This window comes from Lepisma saccharinum, chromosome 3 (genome assembly GCF_977018435.1).
Source record: "Lepisma saccharinum chromosome 3, izLepSacc3.1, whole genome shotgun sequence".
Taxonomy (NCBI): Eukaryota; Metazoa; Arthropoda; class Insecta; order Zygentoma; family Lepismatidae; genus Lepisma; species Lepisma saccharinum.
In genome coordinates, this window is record NC_139231.1 from 100,202,232 (window position 1) to 100,215,645 (window position 13,414).

The following is a 13,414-nucleotide window of genomic DNA, read 5'->3' on the forward strand; positions in this document are numbered from 1 at the left end:
AAAAAAAATATTAGGTGCAAATTGTTTATTGCATTGGATTCTAGCAATCTTTTGGGAAACTTTGCACGTGGGTATTGAGAACCTTAAGAGGAAATGATGCCTCTCGCTCGAGCGCGACCGTCTCCCGTTTACTTCTGAAAGAAGTAATCAATTCCACTCCTTCTCCGTAACTATTGGACTTACGACCTTCAAATTTTTATGGGACACTTTTCAAAGATTTATTTCATAATCTATTCATTCAAATTTTCATTATCACAAATGGTTTGATATTTGGTTTTATTTACATTAAATTTGGCAATGTTCTTTCCAAATGCCATAAACAGGCGAAGCCAACCTCGACCCTTTACACGGGATGGGGTCTTTCCCGGTGGTTGGAGGTTGTTTTTTTTTCCCCTCATTTCGGCAGGACCGCGAGGGAAGGGAGGGGTGTTAGTGGCCCGTCTGCGTTTGGCCACGGAATGCTTGAACCTCCTTTCAGTGTGTTTTACGAAGCAACGGGAGTTTGTGTTTTATTTGTAACAAGTGCCAAACCTTTGTTGGAAGAGTAAACCTTCAAGAAATGGAAGATGGAAGAGAGAAAAGGCGCAGAATACCATATTCAAAGGTTCGAAAGAAGAAATCTCGGCAGGGTGCTCTTCTTCGGAATTACTGGAAAAACCGCAGAGAAGCTGAAGCACACATGTAGGCAGGCAATCATATGTTTCTGACATTTTTCCCAGAGTTCACAATATTTTTTATTTGCTTTATTTTTACTTAAACTTTTGTCCAATTTTGGCTAATTTGCGAAGATGGGGATGAGTAATTATATGATGAAATTGATGAATGGACACTCACAAACATCCATGCCCAGGCCGGGAACCCGGGACTCCTGGCGTTAGACCGCAATGTGCTAACCACTCCGCCACGGGAGCCGGCCGAGTTCACAATGAAAATTGTTTGCATGTCACACATACCTATATTTTCTACATTTAATGGACAGCCTCAGTGGCCAAATGATTTGAGTCAGCGACTCAAAATCTCACCGCCGAAGATTCCAGGTTCGAACATCGTCCTGGGTAATGTACACGTTTTCTTGAAAATTCTATTAATGTTTGAATTAGTAAGATTTCTGGACAGATTTCATTAGTGTATATCCCACGACATATATTGATCGCTGATCATATAAATTACAAACTATCTGTTGAAAATATAAATTACAAATTTGCGCTATCTGGGTGTCGTTCAATTTGTCTTTCGAACATGGATTCGTATAAAGTGTACGCAATTTAGGCTTTTCAAATCTCATTTCACAGTGGATGTTTTTTTATGTGGAAGCAATTCTGTGAAGACTGAACTAAATATAATCTAAAAACTAATTTTTGACATAAGCACAGAAATAAGCATAATATTTCTAATAACGCCTTCTTTGACGAGATCCCAAGAGAAGAAATGGAGCACCTCTTCAACCTGGACATTAACGATAGGTTAATTATCATCTCTTAAACATGTAATTCAATTTCTGTAACAGTGCATTAATTATTGTAATAGGCCCGAACCCGAAGTGACATTGGAACATGCTCTTCACAGGAATATTAGAAAATGGAATCCAAGAAGTTAAATGAAGATAGAAATGTTTTAGTGTTCCAAGGTAAAAACCTGCAATTTTCTGACTGTCTTCGTTTGGATATCACTTTAATTCATTCCTGAATTAACAAACTTACGGACAGAAAACGGCAACAAAAGTTTCACTAGAATATCTTACAAAAAAAGAAGCTCAGTTAATTACAAAAGAAGAAGCTCAGTTGTAATAAAATAAGCCAAATAATATTTTCAGCGAGTTTGCAAGTGCTGAGTATTTAGATTCAAAATAAAATATTAGTGTTGAACTAGTGTTTATTGACTAAATTATATACAAGGTGTGGCTATTAATATCCAGGACTCACCCGAGAGGGGCGCTGCTGGTATCCGGTAGGTAGTACATCTGCACATGCACCCCGAAGCATGTGCCAGTTGGAGACAAGAGCTTGGCTGGGAAAGACGCGTCGAAACGTATCTGGTGAAGTGTTGTTGTCGAAGTGGTAAAGTGGTGTTGTGGAAGTGCAGAAATGGAGCAAAGGGTGAACATCAAATTCTGCTTCAAACTGGGCAAAAGTGCGACAGAAACACATGCAATGTTGAAGCAAGTGTATGGTGAGCAAGCATTATCCCATTCCCGAACATTTGAATGGTATGGACATCTTCGGGACGGGCGCGAAAGTGTTGAAGATGACGCCCACATCGGAAGGCCGATTTCCGTCCGTACGCCTGAAACAATTGAGAAAGTGCGCGAGCTTGTAACATCGGATCGGCGACTGACTATTTGAATACTGGCCAGTGAACTGAACATAGACAAAGAGGTGGTTCGCCAAATTCTGATGCAAGACCAAGGGAAACGCAAGGTGTGTTCCAGATTTGTTCCACACTGTTTCTCAGACGAACAAAAGCAACACAGAATGGACACGTGTGGTGAACACATTGACAACGCTGACGCTGACCCTGCTTTCCTGGATTCGATAGTAACGGGTGACGAATCGTGGTGCTACCAATACGACCCTGAAACCAAGAGACAGAGTGCAGAATGGCAGTCTCCCAGCTCCCCTAAACAGAAAAAGTTTCGATTTAAAAAATCAAAGGTCAAAGTCATGTTAATCGCTTTCTTCAATGGTGAAGGACTGATTCATCATGAATTTGTTCCACCTGGCACGACTGTTACAGGACAGTATTACGCAGAAGTTCTTGCCCGACTGCGACAAAGAATTCGCAGAGTACGTCCCCGTTTTCGACAGAATGGGAGTTGATGTCTGTTGCACGACAATCCCCGCCCCCACATTGCGTTGCCAGTGAAGCGGTTTTTGGCCAAGCATGAAGTCGTAGAGCTGCATCATCCACCATACTCTCCTGACTTGGCCCCCGCATACTTCTTTTTGTTCCCAAAACTCAAAACTGTGCTGAAAGAAACACGGTTTGTGGATGTTGAAGACATCAAGAAGCACGTGACGTCGACATTGAAGAGCCTTCCGAAAGAAGACTTTAAAAGTTGTTTCCGCAACTTATACAGCCGAGCACAGAAGTGTATTACGGCAGGTGGGGATTACTTAGAAACATATTAAAAGGGTAAGTTTTTCACATCATCTGTTCTGGTGTTATTAGAGCAGTCCTGGAAATTAATAGCCACACCTTGTATTTTGCACATGTACATATTTGTTGTGTGTATATGATAAGAAAGGGTGTCGCCGATAAGCTGTCATTCTTCTGCTGCCTTCCTGCTTAACTGACATCTATCGTGAGTACAGTTTTAATTAAAATTATTGATTTGATTTGCTTTCTTTTACTTCGCTTTCTGTGCCATTTTTGCTAGGATGGTGATGAGAAATGATATGATGAAATTGATGAGTGGACACTCACAAACATCCATGCCCAGACCAGAATTCGAGCCCAGGACCCCTGTCGTCGTAGCTCGATGTGCTAAGAACTCCACCACGGGGGCCGGCAGCTTCAATTAAAAGCAACACAATTAAAATCAATCAATTTAATAATACAATAGTCAATTTTATACGGAATAATAATATATTTTTGATCAGAAAGGGGTTTGTCAATAATAATGAACAGAAATTAATTTAATGATGATGCCTTGAGGAACTTATATGCTATAATATTGCATTGGTCCAGTGATTGGTAACTAATTTAAATTTATATTTGTCAGTTTTTATGATTATACCATACTTTCCAATTGTTAGCATGAACTATAAAAAAATTGAAAGGTATTTACGAATAAATTTGTTGGGACTGGGCATTGTCCTATAAAAGAAAAAAATACTAGGCCGCGGTCTCGAAAAGGTTGAGAACCACTGGGATAGAGTAACCAACCTACCATCTGCTCTGTGCTCCTATGGTCACCAGCAAGTGGAGAATAGAAGCTGCTGCGAATTTTGTCACGCTGCCCCTGCCCATGGCTATAGTAAAAGGCCGAGGCTATTTATTCTGGAGGCTGCAGTTCACTCCCCCTCCCCTTTCTCTCAATCCCTCCTATCAGGTGAAACACTAGAAACTACTGCCCACTCGGTCCCGTCGATTCTCGAAACCTGTTTTCTTTACCCTCGCTGAAAATGAGGAAGAAAACAGAATCGGAAAGTGAGAAGCCGACCATTTAGCGAGGCAATTGTACGCTGTTGCCAAACTCAATATAATTAAAATCAAGTATGAAATCATTAGTGCTACAGAGAATTTGAGTGAATAGATTATGAAATAAACCTTTGAAAAGTGTCCCATAAAAATACGAAGGTCGTAAGTCCAATAGTTACGGAGAAGGAGTGGAATTGATTACTTCTTTTAGAAATAAACGGGGAAAACTCATCTTTCTAGGAAAGGGAGGGGGAGACGGTCGCGCTCGGGCGAGAGGCATCATTCCCTCTTAACATTATATACATACAATAGAACAAAAATACTACATTTATATGTATTTACCTGAGTAAGGCACTTTATACTATGAACCAAAAAGGCAAGTTGGCAGACCAGATCATTGCCTATCCTAACATGATTAACAATTTCATCCTCTCCAACTTATCTCATAAAAATAACAACAATCTGGAATTATCGAGTTGCCTCCATGAAATACAGCTCTAACAATAAACCTACAACACATACATCAAGCCTTAGTTTACTAGACTCAACAGAACACACACACACACACACACTACACTACTTACATTTACCAAAAGTAACAAGATACACTACTTACATTTACCAAAAGTAACAAGATAAACATAGATACATAATGTAGATTCACAACAATGCAGAAACTATTGGTGCAATCATTGGCAATAAGTTCATGGTGTATAAAAAATTATAACAACACTGCTACAAATGCACAATACACAAAGCAACTCAGCACTGACAGTACACATGATGAATGATATTTTAGCATCTTGGCATCAACTAGACTAGATTATACTACTCAGGAACACAGTTGTATTTATGTGATGTAATGAAGAGGAATAAGAACCTCAGATTTGTTTTATGCACTGAAATATAATTTTCTAATCATCAAATTATAAGGAACACACAATTTGTTGCATAATGACATGAAAACCACAATATTTATAAAAAATATGTTATTTTTTTACTGTTGAAATATGCAGAGAAATTAGAAAAAAAAATATATATTACATCATTCCGAGAAGATGTAAAGAAATCAAAACCACGAACAAGTAAATCTCACACACAGATAGAATGCATACATGCTTAGTAAAGTGAATAACATTCCTTTTCTTTAAGTTTAGAGGACGATCTTATTTACAATTTCAAGAATCTAACATAACAAAGGATGTGACAGTTGTATGATGTTACTTTAAATAATATTCCTGTCTTTTTTTATTCATACTACGTTCATTTCTTGGGAGTTAATTTTGAATTTGTATTATCTTTCATCCAAACTTATATGCATATATAACAGCGCACATTCTAAAATGTCAAAGATCTTTCTTATTTACATATTAACTTTAATTATGCAGATTCATATCTGTTTATTTATTTTATCCAACCTTCACTTATAGTTGTGAGGATACATTAATGAAACATTAAAGTAAAGGCTGCATTATCAGTATGGGAACCTTCAGAGCAAATAAGTAAATGTTCTTATTTTTAGGAAATAAGCATCTTTCTTCTTGGGAGGAGGCTGAACTAGAAAGGGTTTCTTTTAGTAAAATACATAATTTGATGAAGAATCAAATTCATTATTTTCAAGAACTTTCAAGTTCCAGTTTAAATTTTGTACAAATGACTTTATGTTACATACTGAGGAAATGCATCTCGAGATTAAGACTGGGGCATGTCAAAATGTCAGCATATTCACATGAAATAAAAATAGTACATTTAGCTAATTTATCTGTGGAAAGTTACAGGCAGGAGAAATACTTTATAAATGTCTAAATATGGAACAGTTACCTATTTTTGTGCAATCAATGTCATATCAACCAAATATACAAAAAGCAGGGATGGTTTATTATTTTTTGGATACAATGTAATGCTACAATGTAATGGACTAACATGAATAATAAACTTCACCATACAGTTATTTAACACAAAATACATGCAAATACCCTTAAAAAATACTACAGTAAGCCAATACCATTACTGATGATGATAATCTTAAGATTCCAAGTGCTGTATTAATTTTTAAATTAAAAGTTTTAAAATAGTTTCAACTGTCAGAATATAATAATCTGTTACAAAAATACCATATTAATATATAAGACTTTTGATTTTAAATACTCACACATACAAATATGAAATACATAAATATGATTTAACTGAACTAGCTATAAGAAATAGCTTATGGCACACTGAGGCTATATTAACACACTGAAAGATTAAGTGAAAAGTATGTGTAGATAGATATCTGTGAAACTTTGCAATGCCCAATCCAGAGCTGTAAGTTGCAGAAATTGTGGGGAGGTCAGTGGCTGACTTGGTAGTTTACTGGTACAGCACTGGCATGCAATACTGAAGACCTAGTTGACTCAATTCCTGGTTGAGTCAGAATTTTTGCATAACTTATAATTGTTTGTTTACACAGAATTACTGCACATTCTGATATGTGAATAATTCCCATGATCTTCAGATTCTGTAAAGTGTCATCCAGTGTTTTACATATGTCATGGGATACTCACACATGAAAAAAAAAAAGTCAGCTGGTGTTTGTAATTAATGTAATTAAACAGTATTGGTAGCTCAGTCCTAGTAAGTACATATGATTAACAAATAACCTAAAGCCCTAAATCAGAAAGTCTACATAAACCTGTACATGATCTCTTACATAATGCCCATACTTAGTATTAACTTCTATTGTCAACTTTAGCATAAAAATCATGGTGAAGTCATAAAATTAAAAATAATAAGCTGACGAGAAAAAAAACCAGTCAGAATACAAGTTTTGGAATAAATATTCAACAACTACATTCTGTTGTCGGCCATGGTAATCATGCATATGTTAGGGAAGGGACAAAATAATTTATCCATTGCACTTCTTCAATTGGTACATTATTTAATCAGTAAAATTGTCAATTATTTTACTAATCCAATATTTTTATGAATAGCCTGTAATAGTCATAAGTAAGAACTAATCATAAACGTCAGTATTTTGTACATGTCATAGGATGCTTATCTATGACTGTGTTTGCAACTTAGAAGTTCATATTTAAAATTGATTTAAAAAAATGTACATTTCACGAATCAAAAAACTTATGTCAGAATAGCACAGGAATTTTCTAAATATTGTATCAAAGTATATGTCTCAGAGTACGAAAGTAGCTATTACAAATATAGGTACTAAACAAATTGCCATGTATACTTCTGTTTCCAGCACTAAATGGCTTAAGAGTAGAAAAAGATTTAATATATTTTGAAAATTTTAATTTGAGACTATTGTTTTGGTTAATCATGAAATACATTCCATTTCTGATTTTTAAATAAAACAATTCTCAAAATTATGAAGATAAAAGCCATGAGAATTATTTTTTGTGACCATTTCATTGGATACTGAATTCAAAAATTGATTGTAATTCTTCATTAATTATGTGACTTGATATCAGATTAGTGTGGTATAGGTTACCAATTTCACCAAATGTTACTTATGTGAGCAAAAATAAAAATATTTGCCCATTCCTAACACATATACATCTAATACAGGAAAATAATAAAAACTAAAACAAGGGGGAAAAAATGTTAGTATATATTAACACATATTTTTTTTTAAAAAAAAGGAATGTTTCCTGAAACTTTCACATAAAACTCTTACATGTGAACTGACACCCCTAAATAATAATTATTCACATTATAGATTGTCCAAAAGGAAAAAAACCTTGGGACGAAAAGTCCCCGCACAGCTTTCCCTTCTTCCCTCCACCTCGGGCCATAAGGAAGCATGGTCCACTCTCCCCCTTCACTACTCGTGGGAGTACGGTGCACAGGAGTCCCGGGTCTGCGCAGGTTGTTTTGCTCGTGGTTCCACTATAGAAGTTACAGAACAGGAACTACAATACATATCTTTCGATACCCAACGCACAATGATGGGGGAAGGAGTAGTGATACCGTTAAGAAATAGCATGGTTAAGGCTAGAAATTTAAATATATAGCAAATCAACATTATGGAAAATCGTATTTAAATTAATGTACTTCGTTACACCATATTTATGCATAGTTGGCCATTCCTACATGAGTGAGTATATTTTAACCATTTTTTCACAATATTTACTATATTCTTGTATTTTCAAGGTATAAAAGACTTTGTACACTTAGCTATCTCCAAAGAAGATTTATTTTCTTCTTCTGCGTTTCCACGGGATTTTTAGAAGTGTATATTCTCAGCTACACAAATTGAGGATGATAGGGAAGAAAAAGCTGTTTTGGGGGTGAGGAAGCTGCTGTTTCTCTAATATTTCTGCATATGGTATTGATACTTCAAATGAAATAGATTAGCCTACATACTTTCAAATTTCACATTTCTTACTTGATATTTTCTATTTTTTAATTCTTAAAATCATGATAAATAATACAAGTATGTTAAATTTATAAAAAAGATAGTATTTCATGTCATGTCATCAACATAATAAAAACTGACCAAGTTACAAAACATATCTTGTTTTAACCTCTGAATTTCTGGATCAATCTCAACCCTCCTTCAGGAATGAGAGATACATAAAATTAAAACATAATTACAATAGTTTAAAAGGGGAAATATAAAAACTTGATGTCCTGATCATGTCTTTGAAGTGATCAGTCATTTCTTCTTCTCTCATAAATTGTACTTTCTTCTCAAGAAACCCTTCCACCCTTTTTTTACATCCCTGAAGAAGGATAGAAGTCAATCTGAAAATTAGGAGGGAAAAACAAGGTACATATAGTGATTTTATCTTCTATATATATATGATCCGTGGCATAAAATACTACCTTCTTATAAGTGTAGCATACTACTATTTATAATAATAATAATGTTGGCACAAGGAGTAGGTGCGCTACACTGAATAATTTCCATCACAGTTTTCTGTCTGTTAATGAACAAAAAGAAATAATATTTAACCCATTATTTCATACTGTACAAATTTACGACAAGCCTCTTGTGATTTAAAGGTTCCAACGAATAAGCACATCATTATCCTATGCATATCCTTAACACAAAAACCACGTACGGTTTTACAATTGCCAATCGTATTAACTCTTCCTAAATTTATGTTAAAAGGCATATTTATATATGACCACTGGCAGGACTATAAAGACATCTTTGTGATAAATTTTAGTGTTAGGCATGTCCTGTTGGTATAACAACTGCTGGGAATTTTTATCCATTTATCCATGCTTCTTCATTCCTTAATATAGACCCAGTCCCGAAGAATAAATCATTGACATTGTGTTGAAATATTGGCAATAAGGAGCCAACTGTCACATACAGGCATGTCTTTAACATTAATGTACAGTCATGGAGACTTCTGGATTGTAATGATACCATTGAAAGTCAATGGAGATATTAGAACCCAGAACTGTCCGTGGCTGTACAAAATATGTTTGTTATTTTTTATTATATACATGTTTATTCCAATACACAGTGTTGTCACCCTCTTTTATATATATATAAAAAAAATCACAAGGGGCTCATCTGTAGGGGATTCTGTAAAAGTTAGATCACTAAAATATCAAATGAGAAAGGGTTGAAGTAATACCTTTGGAATTTTAAATTCACTTTCACCATTGATTGACATTTCAAACCTCTGTCTTCAAACTAAAATGGTCAACAATATACAACACTAAAAAATTCCTTTTCATTTAAATGCATTCTCAACAAACCAAATATGCATTCAATATGATACATTCACAAAAAAGCATACTCCCAAACATACACATATGGTTTTGTTTGTTGCTTTGAACTTGGTTTGAAGAAAAAGAAGAAGAAAAAAAAAGCATGTGGAAAGTGAGTTATTACCTGTAGGAACTATTTTGCTCTATCCCTGACTGTCACAGCAGATGGCCCCTTTTCGAATTATGAAATATTAGTGTTCATCACACAATGCACAAAACACTGTTATTTCCCTCCATACAAATCACTCAATTTGGATAAATTCACACTGCCAATATATGTACGTTAATATTAAACAAAAACATTAACAAAAGGACAAAACATTTGCTTCAATAGCAATATCAATATTTTTCAAAGAAGGGGTAAAACTTGTTTTCAAGTGATAAGCATGCGACTGAACACATCATCTTCTACTAACCTTGTAATTACAATGTTACACATGAATGTTAGTTAGTACCACTTTACATGACATTTTCCTGTATTAGTATCAGAAAAAACTTCACAATGTCAATAATTCCCTCACTGTAACAGCTAATGGTTGATATGAAATATTGATCTTAATCTTCAAACAAGCATGCAAGTGTTGTCAAACTCCTTTCACCTATCACATTCATTCTGTCTTCAATTTTACATAACATCAAATTTCATATATTAACATTCTTTGTGATTGTCCATGTTACCACAATATTCATTCTTTGATTTATTTATACATAAAAAATGTTCCCTCTGTGGTATTCTTTAATATATTTTTGATGTCTTAATGCCTCAAATATGTATCGTTTTCAGGTACCATGAAACATCAAAAAAATGATAATACATTTAAATATAGCAGAAGAACAATGTGTGTACATATAAACAAGTCCAAGTTCATGGCACCAATATCACGTTCAACCTACCTTGCAACAAACAGGTAGCACAAATACAACACAAAAACAGTTATAAACCCTCTGTACTTTCCAGAATCCACCAGTGTATCAGCTAGTGCACCACTGACACATGCTTTGGTGTTCTATAATTCACCCAAGTTTTCACCACGTTAAACCGTGACATTTTGCACCAACTTGAAGAGCTGATGCAGCTGGTGCATTTAAATGACATCTGCTTTGAAACTTGTTCTGATTCATGATATCAGTTCTGCAGGTAAAAGTATGAAATGTCACACAGATTTTGTTGCATTGAGAGTGAATAAACTGGATGCTGATGTACACTGCCGATATCTTAAATAGTACTGCTCCTTCACTTGCAACAACAAGATGTTGTTTCATCAAAGCATGCCTCTGTATTATGCTGCAACGTGCAGGAAAGCCTCCACACACACACTCTTGAATATTTTTTTCCAAAGAATGCCAATTAAATTTATGGTGAACATGTAAAATGAGCTATCGCTATGTGAGAAGATATCATATTCATAAAATAACTTTCAACTGACATTTTCCTAATAAACACGAATTTAGTCTTGTTTTGTTTCAGTATGAAGTTTTCAGAATTAACTGAATTTGACATCACTTTTCGTTCGTCAGCTGATACACGCAGGTGAATTCGGGAAAGTACGACCTAACTTTCTTCCCCGTATCAGGGCCATCACTAGGGAAAGAATTTGCAGATGAGGTAGTAGTTTCAATCAGATTCTTCCGAATAATCCATACAATGGAATAATTTCCAACAGTCTGTGTCTAACAACTGAGTTAAATGTACTTCCTCTTACATCCTACCTGTAAAGGGTTGAAAGTTATGGTTTAAATTTTTACTTGTATTCTCCCTGTATTTGAATTACGATACCTCCTAACGCTAAATACCACCATGAAATTGATAGCGGGCAAGTACCATGAGGGAAAGTTGAAAAGAACTCTGAAGAGAGAGTTCAAGAGTACATGAAACCTGTTGTTGCAAGTTAGGTCAAACAAGTCTGTTCCAGCACAAGGCAATGGGTATTTTTAAAAATTCAATCACCAATATCTGCAAATATACAAAAAAATAGTTAACATTCTTTGAAATATTTAGCCAAGACACAATCAGTACCTCAACATCATCACATTTAATGCTTTTTTAAAGAGTAGATCATCAGAATGCATTAATTAGGGTTCAATTTAGTGCATGCAAGTCAATCAAACAGAACAGAAATATGTTTGCACGTCAACAGCATATACAACTACAGGACAATATTATTTATATTATAATTAATTTTTTGCACACACACAGCCAATTAAGAAGCTCTGATGTAAAGAATTTGTCTTCACATAACATTCTTTTATCAGATAATTTACTAAAAGCATATGGAACAAATACTGCAACAGAAAAGAAACACAGACTGCATTACCTAAATCTTCCCACCTCAATTCTAGTTTCATAAATTCTAACTGAATATGTAATAAACTCCATCACACTTAAACTAGGCATAAAGTTACTTTTCAACAAACATTATTAACATTAAATAGTTCTGCTTCTTATTTAAACTCATACTGTTTCTTTTTTATACAAAACTAACACAATAAAAACTTCCATTCTGCTAACATACAAAATAGCTATCTTGAGCCACGTATCATCCACATACACACACTTATGAAAAATGTACATATGTACAAATGCTTCTTTACCCTTTGGTGATCCAAGCACAACTTCATTCTACTGAACATATACACACTGAAAGATTATCACGGACAGCATAACATGAGGCACATTCTTGCAGAATAGACTACTCATTCTGGTCTTCATTGATTAAGCTTACTTCACTAACACTTCTCTTCGAACTCTTCTTCACAAACATCTCCCACAGCCATTGCACCAAGAAGTATACCAATAGCAAGCCACACATGCTCATAAGGGCTGCAAATAAATCACAGATATTAAATTATAAAATAATACATATTTTTGCTAGTAAAAAAAGGAGGGGGGCGACTTAAATAGATGCATCAAAAAACTCTGTTAATAAGTTGCATATTTCTTTGTAAATAAGGAAAGCAATGCCTTTATGAATTATGGGTCTCTGATGAAATATGTAGTGCTAATTCTGTTGCCTTGTAATCAAGTGTTTTAGGGTTCGATCCCCGGTGCTTCCGACTGGACTTTAAACTGTAGGTCCAATCACAACAGCCTATCTGAGCAGAGTGAGCTTCTAACTAACTTTGAAACTTCATTAACTGTAAGAATTATTTCACAGACCCCATGAAAAATTCAGGTGTATATACAGCCTACAATGTAGTTACAAAAGGAAATACATTGGGCCTCCAAATGCCATGTTTAAAGGCAGAATTCAGGATCATTTATAATGTATAACAAAAGAAAAGAGAATTTTGGGCTTGCTTCTCATAAACTGGGCAATATATACCTTCCTCACACCAACCAAAGAATATGACATCGCATGACTTCATCTGGATGACATAATACATGCATACAACAATATTAACATAGCAACTGAACTATTTCAGTTCTGTATTTGATTCTTTTTTACTTCTTGGGTTAATCGTAACAATGAGGATGAATAAATAGTCCTTAGATGCTGAAGCTGCTCTCTGCAGTATTAGTTTCAACTTCAGTGATGTTTTCAGCAAG

At 34.9% G+C, this 13,414-nt stretch overlaps 1 protein-coding gene across 1 annotated transcript in view; it reads right to left on the reverse strand.

The window, feature by feature from the left end:
- Positions 1 to 9,958: 9,958 nt before the first annotated feature.
- Positions 9,959 to 13,414, reverse strand: part of LOC145985249 (beta-secretase-like) — a 43,432-nt gene continuing 39,976 nt past the window's right edge. Inside the window, exon 10 of the mRNA XM_083119025.1 lies at positions 9,959 to 12,688. Within this exon, the coding sequence (XP_082975151.1) occupies positions 12,558 to 12,688 (131 nt within the window). The 3' untranslated portion in view covers positions 9,959 to 12,557. The remainder of the gene's footprint in view (positions 12,689 to 13,414) is intronic.